The sequence below is a fragment of the Trachinotus anak genome, unplaced genomic scaffold (assembly GCF_046630095.1).
Source record: "Trachinotus anak isolate AG129_WGS33_773 ecotype Australia unplaced genomic scaffold, CSIRO_AGI_Tana_v1 ptg000033l, whole genome shotgun sequence".
Taxonomy (NCBI): domain Eukaryota; kingdom Metazoa; phylum Chordata; class Actinopteri; order Carangiformes; family Carangidae; genus Trachinotus; species Trachinotus anak.
The window spans coordinates 2,966,676-2,979,935 of record NW_027273884.1 but is presented as its reverse complement, the minus strand read 5'-3'; the positions used below and the strand labels follow the sequence as shown (position 1 = coordinate 2,979,935).

Sequence of the window (13,260 nt, the reverse complement as noted above, 5' to 3'; positions counted from 1 at the left end):
ATATAATTACATTAATCCTACCATGTCATGTTTTTACAAGCTGTGTCCCTTTTCAAGTTGACGTGACACAAGTGACCAACACTCTACTCATCATTCATAAAAATTAAGTAATGTTCATGTCAGTTTTCATACAGTAGTAATGCTACTGTTATGTTAGCCTCATTCAGACCTCATTAAGTAGTGTGTTACCAGGTGGGTCTATTTTGGAGTGGCCAAACTAGACTAACAGCAAACAGGGAAGAGTCATAGCTTGGGAAGCAAAAGGCACCAAGAGTGACAAATCTGGACAGAGCTAAAGTGTATAGATATGTCCAAAGTGACATCCTCACAGACTTTTCTGTTCATATTGTTAGCAGCTTCATGTTATGTGACACTGAAGCACATGAAGCACATTTAAGTGTCAGTGACTGGTTTATGTAACAAGGAGAGTGACTCATGATATCGCAAGACACAGAAGAATATGAAATTCACCCAAAATGTCCAGAGAAGCCTTCACAGTTTTGACATTTTTCTATCTTACTTAAAAACGAAAATGAAAAAGACTTTTTACCAGTTACTTTCATGATTTTTAGGTGTTTGGGAACTGTTAAAGCCTTTTTCATCATAGAAATAATTCTAATACAAGTGTCATTGAGAAAGGAAGCATTTTCTTGCTTTTGTTTCTGAAGAATACCTGCTTTATGATCTCTTCTCCGGCCAATTTCAGCTCCATTATCTGGATGATGCCATTTCCAGAAAGCACACTGTTATCAGGGCACTTACAGATTCCTATAGGTACAGGGCACTCACAGACAGTGGCTAAAGATAAAAGGAACATAAAGCAAACTTACGGTGAAAACTTTCAAGCACAGAAATGAAACTCGAACCTCAGACCTCCTCAGAGTTATCACAAACTAACATCAGAAGTTATCAGCAACACCTAAAATCACTAAACAGGAATAGTTCCACAATAGGACTCAATAGATCTGTGCCATGAAAAAAATATATGCCTCATTTAATTCCATAGCACAGAACACATATATCTCTGATTTGGACTTCAGCACAGTGAGTGGCACGATTAAATAATCCATGTTATTTAATTTATTTATATGGCAGGTATTTCCAATGCTGTCATTTCAGCACCTTGGAAGGACTCAGTGACAGTAGTTTAAAATATTTAAACTGACGTGGTGCCCTATACATATATGCACATCTGTTATCCATAACTGAAGAGAGACTGGAAAAGAGAAAATTTGATCAAAATTGCACCTTTGACAAAAGAATGGATGTTACAATATTTGTACCACTTCAGTTGTATTTGACTTCATCTGTCAGTTATTTAAACATAAAAGGAGAAACCCTGTTTGAAAATCATGTAGTTTCTTTACACACACACACACACACACACACACACACACACACACACACACACACACACACACACACACACTTCTTTTTAGTGGTTCCACAGGTTTTCTCCATTCTTCCAGGGCTCATTCTTTGAGTGTCAACCGGCTCACCTAAACACATCATGTCACCACCTCAGCTTTCTCATTTACCCTCAGAGCTTCTTCCTTCTTCCCCTACTGTTTCCTATCTACCCCTCTAGATACTTCAGGCTTTTTCCATTTACTGCTTCTGTTTCTAGAGTCACTCTGAGAGCCCCCCTCCCACTGCACCTCAGCTCTAATTTTCACCAACACATTGAGTCCTGTGAGCCATTAGTTTTCACCTCCTGTATGCCTCCCTCCTTTCAACCTATTCGCCTTCACTGTCATTCAACTCCTTGATCACCAGTCCCCACCCCACCCCTGTTCTCTTTCTCCTTGGCTGTTTGGCTGTCAGTGTCCCCCTCCATTCTCTCGTCTTTCACCCCTCTGCCTGGCCTGTGCGCTCATTACATGCCCCCCGTTCAATATCATCTCCTCCCCTCATCCCTTGATATATTCTCTCTCCTGTCTCTCTGCAGGCCACTTTCTCAATGGGAGCTACTGCTCTTTTGAGGAAGGCGAGTGCAGTTGGCAGTCATTAATGGGTCGCGGTCTCTCCTGGAGAAGAGTCCAGTCTCCAGCCAAGGCCACCAGACACAGCTGCCCATCATCAGGTGACTCATACACATCTCTTAAAATCTCATAAACGCTGTTCTGATCTAATGATGAAATTGCCTTCATGCAGTATTTCCAACAGTGTGTATAGCTGTAACACTTCATTAAAAAAAACTTCAAAGGGGAAAATTTAACAGTAAAGCAAGACTGGGGGCATTTTAAACCAATAATCCCAAACATTTGAGTATGTTCAGTCTGTGAATGTGGAAAGATCATCAGAACCTGTGATGAGTCGGGCACAGGCATGTTGTTTTGTTCAGAGCTCCCTGCACTGCTACGAACAGCATCCCACTGGGTATAAAAGCTCCAGCATATAGACTCTGAGCCCTGCATCTCAAGTTCGTCAGTACAGTGACTCCAGTGTGTCTCTTGATGAGGTTTTAAAGTCTTGGTTTGCTGAGGCATGTTTTTGTTCTCAGCTATTTACAGAAATCTCAGTGGTAGCTTGGAGAAACTATAAATGGAGCGTTGTACTTTTTCTCATATTTGGTGATTTTTTTCGTCACTATATTACTGCAATAATTACTGTAGAAAGACAGAAAATCAATGTTAATTGTATTGTTTTTTGCTGTGGCTCAGTTGACCTGTGCTTTTTGGTTAAGTTGTGCATCCGAGTGCTGCAAAGTGAGAAATGGAAAAACTAGCCAATACTCTCACAATTCAAAGCCAGAAAATGTGTTGTAAGATTTCTCTTTAATTTTACATGCCAAGATTCACACATTTTTTATTCTGTGTGTTTAATGTGTGTGTGTGTGTTTGTGTGTTGAAGGTGCTACATTCAGTGTGGAAGGAGGTCAGTCCAAAGGCCAGCGTGGCTCAGCATTACTGAGGAGCCCTCTCTTCCCCCCTCCTCTAAGAAACTCCCCATGCACGGTGAGCAAATTATAGAGTGTGTCTGTCCACAGTGTGAATATAATCTTCATTCTCAGACATGCACAGACATGATCAGATGTGCACAGCTGACAGGTCACTCAGCCCCATCCCCCATTGTTACTATTGCTGCACCTAACAATCTTTCCGTTCTCTCACAGCAGGTATGCATTTTACAGAGTCACAACACCCACACCACAACATTGTACTTTCTGAAAACATGGGTCTGTGATGTCACAAAGAAAAGCAGGCTTCTCGTTTCAAGCTGATGAAGGATTTTCCCGGCTGAAACGACAGCTGTCACTAGCAGATATCAGCTTGAATTAGCTGATAGGGTAAAAGGATATTAATAATATTAATTTATTGGTTGAAAACTCCAGCTTACAAAAAAAAAACACATAGGCAAACAATGTTGCCCTTAGATTTTTTATACTTTAATATGGGTATTGTCAAAGTTTGTTGTTTGCTTCACTTTTACAAAAGAAAATGTTTTTTTCAGATGAGGAAGAATAATGATTTCAGCAGATGTAATATTACCTAACGCAAGTTTGGCTGGAGTTCAAACTTTTAAGGAGCAGGACATTTATAATTGTGTAGTTTATCTTAATTATGAACTCATTGTGCTCCAATTATCACCAGAAAAGAAACATAGATGTTCACTCATTTTAAGTAATTAGATTTGTTAATTGCTTTGAGAAAAACTGCACAAAAATCAAATGCTAATGTGCTAACAGTAGGTTAGCACTGAGCCATGTGCAGGTCCCTGAGAGATCCTAACAGACAGTGAGGACGACCTTGTCAATCACAGGTTGCACCTCCTGACCTGTCGTGAAAATATTAAAAGTCATGCATTATTCAGACCATGAAGCTCACAGAGCAGCTCTCTAGGTGAAGAGGTTGTGTGCTTAAAGCCTTGATTGACGCTCTTGCATCTAGCATTTAGACTTATGTTAGTGATTTTAATCTTGCTCAGTATTGCGACGTTTCGCCCTTTGCTTGTTCACTTTGCACATTTGAAGTGGAGGCGAGGAGTGATTCAGGTGAGACAGAAGTGAGGGATTGAGGTGGGAAGGTGATGCGGAGGTAAAGAGGTCAGGAAACAAAGATAATAACAGAGACAGAGGGGAAATTAGTTAGTCTTAACATAAAAAGAAACTTACTGTGAGGAAGACAGAAAGGAAAAGCAGAAAAATAAAATAATAAAAAATAAAGGAGAAGAATGTTGTTGTCTCTCAGGTGTGAATTAGAGGTGTCTGATATGTGAGGGCAGCAGTAGAGGCAGTCAGGCACCATGGGCAGACCTGGCCTCCCAGCACCTTGGTGCGCAGCCAAAGATTAGCCATGATTCCAGATTAACACTCTAAATCCTTTTCTCTACACTGAATTGGTGCTGTTCAATCTAGCCTGTCTGCTCTTGGACAACTATGTTGAGGATATTAGTTTTGGGTATTAGCTACAGACCACATTCACTTTCATGTCGTGCCCAGTGTGTGCTGTGCACTGCCTGTAATCTTGATGTTTAAACGGTCACCATGTGGTTTCACAGCTGACGATAAGGACCACAACCTGCTATCAGACAAGCACAGTGCAAGCACTCAACGCAGTGAATTCAGTTGTCTGGATAGCATCGTCTCTATGTGTGCCTCTCATCAGGCTTAAGCTACGTCTGTTCCACCTAAATGGTGAAGCAAGAATTATGTTCTTGGCTCCAATAAAATACTGTGAAGGGACATGATCACATCCCATGCTTGTTAGCACGCTTTAGATTGAGACGTGTTTTTACTGTTTAATTCCTGTTATGGCCTCTGTGTTGTTTAATTTTCAGCAGGTATACTCCCATCATGTCCCTCCTGGAAACAGTGAAATGAGATTGATTTGTGCTGAAGCATGCAGGAGCAGCATAGATAGCAAAATAACCCAAATCACATTCTAGTTGAATTCTATTAATCTCAGAATAATTAGAACTGAACAGATGGCTGTTGCTGATCTCTGTGTAGTTTGAAGTGCATCCTTTTCTTGACTAACAACACCCTTCGCTGGGTTACTTCAATTCAACAAGTTGTTGTGGGATTTTTACAAACAGACACACAGTATGCACCTCAAAAATTTTCAACTTTGTGCTTACCTATACCGAATACTAAAACTTTATTTGGCTTTATTTTGATTTGAAATTCCAACTTCCTTCAACAGGTGCGGTTCTGGCTATGTTCTGGAGGTTTACAGAAGGGGTCGCTGTCTCTGTGGATAGTGAAGAACAGTACAGGCCCGGAGGAGCAGCACAGACTGTGGCACTCAGCCAGTGAACCCAAATCTGAAAGGGGTTGGAAACTCATTGTACTTCCCCTTTACGCCCTGTCAGACTGGTAAGATAAATGCTCACCTGTTTTCACCAAGACATAGTTTTGGCTATATCAAGGCTTTGTGTTCAGACTGTCTGAAATGGTTGTTCCACTTTGAAAAGCTCTCATCGCAACAAACCTTCAACATGCTCCCACAAATACTTATGTGCTCCCACAGCAAAGAAAGACTTAAGAAACCTTCCTCCTTCTTTTCACCTCTTATAAATGCAGATTTTCAACATTTACATTCCATTTTCTCTTAAACATTTCCTCTCAACTCCACAAAATTAATGAATCCCATAGGGAGTCTTATACCATGGACCTGCCACGTGTACTGTTGCACAAAATATCTTTCTTTATTCCACTCTCTTGTGATAGAGAGAGTAGAAATCAATACACAAGGCTCTACCCACCCTACTTGCCTTCCAATTAGCTATAGCCCTGATTTACCCTTGAAGAAGAGAGAAATTAAAACAAAATAGAATAAAGCAAGAAAAAAAAGGAGAACACCAGATAAAGCATTTCATCTGTTTGCCTGACTGGGGGTTTCTTTGCCATTCGAGCTTGGATAATCCTACTCCACTAAGAGTGATTAATTTTTGATTCCTGGGTTATGTAGTCAGCTGTGCTTCTGCTCTTAATTAGAATGTCATGTCCGTAACCACGGGGTGAACCTGCCAGTCTCTGCATGGTGACCTTTGTAGAGCTTAAGTGGAATCAGAAATACAGCCGAAAGTGCAGACAAGAGTCAGGACATAGCAGACAGTATATGTATGTATGATTCAGCAGGAGTGTCTTTGGTTTCAGAACCTTTGCGTTGACAACAAGAATAGAGATACAGTATGATTACCATTCAGCATTTAGCAACAATTGTCATATTAAATGTTACAATTGACAGATAAAAAGCTCCGATCGAGGGAAATTCTTTTTGATCCAAAACTCACTGTAGGTTATGTTACTGTTACAACCACAGACAGCCCAGTCCCTTCTTGTGAGCATCACTGCCTTAAAGAAAGAAAGAAAGAAATGAAAATAAACTCTGCAACCTTAAAACCATTCACACTTTGGTGAAAAATGTGTTTAACTCCAGGAATACTTTATTCATTTTGGGAAATACGCTTATTCCCTTTCTTACCTGAGAGTTAGATGAGAAGATTGATGTCACTCAAGTGTGTAGGCTAAATATAAAGCTGGAGTGAGCAGCTGGTTATCTTAGCTTAGAATATGACTAGAGACAGGGATAGACAGCTAACAGGGCCTAAAATCCACCTATCAGAAACATCACAAATTAACAGTTTATATCTTGTTCAACCTTACAAAATTCTCTGTTTCCTGTCAACTGGCCCAGCAAAGAAAATGTAATATGTAAGTGAGCTTCAGAGAAGCTGGTAGTTGGATTTTGATTCTGCTTTTGTTTCCTCTGTTAACAGTCTTGAGGGTACGCTAAGCTAACCAGCTGCCCCCCCCCATAATATTTATGAGAGACTGAAAGTCAAACTGTTGCTTTAAAGGTTTCAGACGTTTATCTCATACCATGTTTGTGTAACCATGTCTGTCTAAATTATTTTGCATGAAAGTATTTCATTTTGTACCAGAAAATGTATGTCTTCCCTGTCTGCAGTCGAACTGTGCTCTTTTGTCTCTGCTAAAAGAGATAGTGAACAGTTCTTGACAGTACAAACTGAGCTGTCATAAGGCACACAATGCACACCCTCCAGAGCCAAACCTCAATGGTATTTTTCTTAAAGCACTATAAAGTTTTCCTCGCATCACTTCAGTCAGAGGCTATCCAACCATTCACAGGTGGTAGGGCAGTTAAAACACCCCTGTCCCTCCACAGGTTCTGGCTGCAGTTCAGCACAGAAGACGGACCTGGACCCGGTTCAGCCATCTCTCTTGACAACATCTCTTTCAGTATGGACTGCTTCCTGGCATGTGAGTACTATAAAAATGTTGAGTCTTTCTTTTCTCACTCTTACTTCATCCAGCCTTGGTTAAATAATGGAATTGACTGATTGCTTAATTAATTGATTGATTGACCGTGGCAAGAACAATGGGGGGAAAAATCAATGTAAAAAATCTCAATGTAAACACTTTTTATCTTTCTATGGGCTCCAGATAGACTCCAGTAAACATCAAAGTGACCCAAGCAGTTGAATAATCAGTACAGGTCTGCCTCATGAGTTACTCACCCATGATCTATACATTACATTCTCTTCATTTATATTACTGTGCATTAAATCCTGAGTCAAAACTATTGAAATACATTTTTAAAATCTATCCTCCACACCAGTGGTTTCCAACCTGTGGGCCGCAAAAGTATTGTAAGTGGGCCGACAAAACATTTGCAAAACATTGCATTTTTGATGAAAAGAAAAAATGTGAATAACGTTTTTAAATGTTTTAAAACCAAATTATTTTAGTCATTGTTTTTTTCTCTAATTGTGGTCTATCACTGTGATAAACCAGTGACAGGAACTTTTGTGTTGTCGCAGGCATGAAAACCTCATATACTTGTTTGCTATCTTATTGCCTGTCTTATTGCGTGCAAAGAGGATTACATCCACGGCAAAATCTGGAGTATCAAAATAGATAGCTGGTTATCAACAGGAAAAATTTCAAGGATAGGGAGTCAAGAGACAGATGGTGAATCGACAAGTGACCCACTATCAAACAAAAAAGAAAAATTGAGCTTCCTACATGTTTCTCCTGCTTTCAGATAAATCCTGAATGGTCAGTTGTTATCATTGAGATAAAAATTGCTATGAGAACATATTATTTGGCCTCTGCGTTGTTATAAGGTCAGATGTGGGCCGCCGACATGTTTGAGATTTTACAAGTAGCCGTGATTCGTAAAAGGTTGGGAACCACTGTTCTACACCTCTACTTCTCTCTTAACAATGATCTTGAATGGATGAATTGCAGCCTTATAGGAATCATATATATCATTATGTGGGCGGCTGTGGCTCAGGAGGTAGAGCGGGTCATCAACTTATCAGACGGTCGGTGGTTCGATCCCCGGCTCCTCCACATGTCGAAGTGTCCTTGGGCAAGGCACTGAACCCCAAACTGCCTCTGGTGGCTGTCCCATCAGTGTATGAGTGTGTGTGAATGTTAGAAGCACTCCACTGTAGATGTAAGTGCTGTATGTATGTGTGTGTAAATGGGTGAATGCGGCTCACGTTGTAAAGCGCTTTGAGTGGTCAATAAGACTAGAAAAGCGCTATATAAGCAGTCCATTTACCATTTATGTTTTGTTTAGTTCAGTCTCTTTAAGAACCATTAATGGGAAATGAAATGTCAGAAAAGTCCAAATCTGCCATAATACAGGTTGCTGATAGAGAGGGGTTTATGTTCTAATGTTGTGCTGCAGGCTTATAAAGGTCAAACCTCACGTCACCTTTCCAGATATTTGTGTTATAATTGAGATGGTTTATCAGTATAACAACAGGTGTAAGACGACAACCACGTCTGCAATCAGAAATGAAAGGTTTGGAGTTCAGTGCCTCTCCCCCATCTCTGCCTACGTGGAGGAACCTGTTTGAACAGTGACAGGAATAGTAATGACTGAGCATCTCTATACATGAATGTAGCTCTGACAATGAGAACTGTGTTAAAATGGAGCAGTGTTAAACTGACTACACCTTGGCCACCAAGAATTAAACTCAAGAAGAATGAGCAGGGGTGTCACCTACTGACAGAGTCCTGCTTTAATTTGTTGCTTTATGATGCTGTGTAGATCAGAAAACTGAGCCTGCCTTCTTTTTTTTATTTAAGGTGAGAAGGTTTTTGGTTTATTATTGCTGGGTGAATTAGAGATGAATGAAAGATAGATACAATGACTACTGTGACTGACAACAGCTGTTTAAACACATTGTTTATATACCAATTCAAATGTAAAATAAGTATGAACACAAATAATGTATTTTGTGTTCACCTTTAGATGATGTTTGTAATGAATTTATTCAGCAACTGCAGATATAATCTCAGCACTATTGTCCTAACTGTAAAATGCAATCAGATAACATGGGTACATCAGCTGAATTAGATGTGAGAAACTGCTGTTGGTCTAGTCTCCCTGTATCAGCACAGGCTTATTGGGTTAGGGACTCTTTATTTAAAGAGATGACATTTTCCACAAGATATTTGCACATCAATTTGTGTTTCATTTCCTCTGGAGCAGGAGCACTGGAAGGGCAGCTCTGAAGGATTGTCTGCCCCCACTCGCTCACTTTCTAGATGGCAAGTTCTTAATCTAGGCCAGGTATCCATTACCTACAGCCACACTTGACACAGTCACATTTTATCGCCTATCAGTCACACCAGTTGATGGGAGATGCTGAAGCTCAGCAAAAACCATCGTTTCCAAGAGTGATTACTGTGAGTGATTAGCATGATGGATCCCTGAGAATTGTGACACAGCCCAGTGATATGTTTTGGTTGGAAAACATACAGCGAACACATTATGCAGAGGTTCAGCCTTTTCTCTAGGCCTTAGTGTGATTTATAGTTTAGAAAGCATGTGTGTTTGATGATGCATCCATTGCCCTTCAGGTGTTAGAACTGGCTGTCAGTTGTATCATTTTATCTTCACCAGCATCATTAAATTACTTTATTGGGTTAGACAGCACAGGAAGTTCATCCTTTTCTCTCTGCCACGTACCATCACTTCATCCCATGCTCTGCAGTAGAGTAACAGCAGCACCAGCTGCTTCTGTAGAGACCCTCCCAAACATCACACTGTGAATGTTGCTCCACAGTAGCTGGTCCTTGACATCACTGTCAAGGAAAAAATAGAGATTTAGATGGAAACAATTGGATGTGTTGGATGAAAAGCAATATGAAAACAGCCTGTTCAAACTGTGTTTTACCCAGAGAAAGCCATACAAAGATTTTTAGTATCCACTTTCAGTGAAGGTCCAGTCAGTTTCTCTATCCCACCTGCAAGCTGCGTATGTGTCTTGGCTGGGTGTTGTATTTGTGTTATCTGTCATGGTAACGTGTGTAATTCAATGAAGAAATACTAAATGTATTTGTTTTAGTCATTATCACCTTCACCTGGGGCTGTTACGAAACACGGAGACGCACCATGGACCAGTAAGTGCACATTCTCAGTGTATCCATAGTGATAACATATATGGCTAATTTAAAACAGTTTATTCAAATGTGGTCTCTCCCAGGTTTATTAGCCACCTTGTCCTTTTATCTTTATAAAAACTGGATCAACAGTCACAGCTTCAAGTGTGTGCAAGTAAAGAAATTAGGAATCCAAAAGTAACACTGTTTCCTTGCGTTTGAGAACTTATTCGACAGTTTTTGAATCCCACGTTTCTAAAGGCAATAAGACAGTTTGTGCTCATGAAATGTCTGTAGTGTGGGTATATCGCAGAGCCACTGCAATCTCGAGATATTTTGGGATTGTGTCTGGGTGGTAACAAGGTGCCCACCCCACCCCACCCCCTAGTGCAGGCCTCTGGTGGGCTTCAGGTAGCTTACGGCGCCCTGCCAATGAACAGTGACAGCCACGCCGGCTGTTGCCCTGCCCTCTGGTTCATGCTGCTGTATGGTGGACCTGCAGAGTCCTTCTCCTGCTTCAGCAGCATACCAATGCTGTGTGCCCCAGCTCTCTCTGTTCCTCAGCCCCTCTGTAGCGCTTCCCCCATGCACAGAATAACAATGAAGGGAACCTTATTACTGACTTTGTTGAAGATGTAAAAAGTTGCTTTACTTGTGTACACACAGCACATCTAAGGGTCATAGAGAGACAGTGTTGTGTAAAGTGGTACTAATGGCACAAACAATCAAACATTATGGTCACTCTCTTGCTGTATATGATCCATCAAATCACGTAAACCCTATATCAAAGCTCCCAAGCAGTGGAGACTGAGATGATGATATTTATTTGAGGATTACAGGACTGGGGAATGAGCTATTGATTTTTGTTGCTGGTAGATTTTAGGTAAGCATGGCTAAGGTTTTTTTAGGCTTTGAAGCCAAAATTAAAAGATTACTTCACCCCAAAGAAAGTTTCGGTTGAGACCACCAGCTAAAGCTGTCAGACTCTGTGCACACCTTTGATGTGCCTTTAAAGACAAACTGCAGAATTTTGAACAAAGTGTTCTTTAATGATATATCACCAAGGGGAGCATCTGTGAAATTTCAACTCAAGCACAAATGATAAGTTGTTTGCTCTAAGTCAAAGTGAGAGGGTTTTCTCTGACCAAATGGAGTGCTGCCACATAGTAGCTTTCCAAACCTTTCAGCTGTTGAGGGAGCCCCTTAACATATTGTCATAAACGGTGAGCTTTCAGCCTGAGGTGACAGGGGAGCCAGGATGGAAAAGGGGGATTGTTTTTGCAGTAAAATGATTACAGAGATAAAGATGAAAAGTCTTGTTTTTGTCCCCTGATACCGCCAGAATGATGGGAATGCAGGCACAATTTGTTTTCACCAAGGAGGCAAATGACACAATGTGGGCAGCACTTTGGCTTGTCACAATTAGGAAACTTGTAGTTGGGTTTCTGCTTGAAATTCAGCTCAGACAACTCTTGTCCAAGGTCTTGCAAAAAGCACCTGCTCATCAGTGGGCCGCTGTGAAATATGGAGCTGCAACTTTTTTCAGGAATGGTTCTGGCTTTGAAGAGCAAAGCAATTGAATGAAAATATTCTCATGAAACCTTTAGTTGACACATAGCTGATGTTTGCCATCCAGGGCTAGTCTATGGAGTATGGCAGTAACAATGTAAACAAACTGTATGCTGTTCTGCTGCTCTACAAGACTACAGCCTTCTCTTTTCTATTGTTTTATTAAATGCAAATAGGCCCTGAAACCATGTAATTGTCCCCTCAATAGTCTTTTCCATATGCAGGACAAAAACAGGACTTTATATGCAGGTCACATGTACATGGAGTATCATTTACAATGCTTTGTTTGCATGCCTCAAGTATCTACACTGAGCACATTGGAAGTGTTTAATGAAAGGACCTCATTGGCATTGATGCACTGAAGCATTGTGGCGGTCTGGATAAAACAAAAATGATTTCCACTGGTCTAAAGCTGACTAGGCAGTCCTGGCACTTTGGGTGGCAAGAACTGTATCTTTTGTTATAAAAGTTATAAATCAGAGACAAGACTAGTGGAATAGCAGGAGGTCAAGATCTGAAACTATGCTCTTGCTTAGTGTCATTTCACTGTGTGATGGCAGCATTATCAGCTCTGCAAACCACGGTGAACCTTATCTGACATCCCTGACTCTCAGCTCTACAAAATTCTTCTGTTTTCACAGCAACCAACAAGGGTCATCCAGCAGCAGAGGCATCAGCTCTTTCCGTAGAACAAAGCATCAAAGAAATGAGGCGCTGGACAGAACAAAACATGCCCTTTCCTTGGAAAAAGAGTTAGAGTCACAGACATATTTGTAGCAGCTATGCTGAACATGTGTGGGCATCTGGGTTGATCATTTTATCTGCACACCACACAAGTTGAAGGAAATAGTACATGTTGTGAAATGTCTTCGGTGACGATTGTTGGCAAATAATTATCTAAATGTAGATTTTAATGTATTTTTTCCTGTAGGGTGTTATAATACTGTTGTTGGACATTGATTTTGTCATTTTAACACTTCCCCAAGTAAATACTGGAATAGTATTTTGTTATGTTCTGCTGATAGGGTTGCATTGATTGTTCCTGTAGCCCCTACACTCTCCGATCAGACCTGGCAGCAGATTTCTATAACAGCGTGCAGGGCAGTCTTTTATAGCACTGATTGCAGTGCATGGACCTAATCAAAGAAAGTCATTCATCTGTGCAGTGATTCAGTGAAGCAACCATGGAAACTCCTGTTTCTCCACCTCAACTGAAAACTAGAGAATGGGGACAGCTGACTCTTTATTCCAGGTCAGCATCCAAAAGCTCCCTTACTTTGGGGGAAAAAAGGTTCCTCTATCTTGTGCCATAGCAGCAAATC

At 40.7% G+C, this 13,260-nt stretch overlaps 1 protein-coding gene across 6 annotated transcripts in view; it reads left to right on the top strand.

Annotated features, from left to right (window-relative positions):
* Positions 1-13,260, top strand: part of alk (ALK receptor tyrosine kinase) — a 204,927-nt gene that overhangs the window by 149,341 nt on the left and 42,326 nt on the right. For all 6 annotated transcript variants that reach the window (XM_071471040.1, XM_071471038.1, XM_071471041.1 and 3 more), the window contains 4 exons: positions 1,949-2,083; positions 2,854-2,957; positions 5,145-5,317; positions 7,134-7,228. In XM_071471040.1, the coding sequence (XP_071327141.1) occupies positions 1,949-2,083; positions 2,854-2,957; positions 5,145-5,317; positions 7,134-7,228 (507 nt within the window). The remainder of the gene's footprint in view (positions 1-1,948; positions 2,084-2,853; positions 2,958-5,144; positions 5,318-7,133; positions 7,229-13,260) is intronic.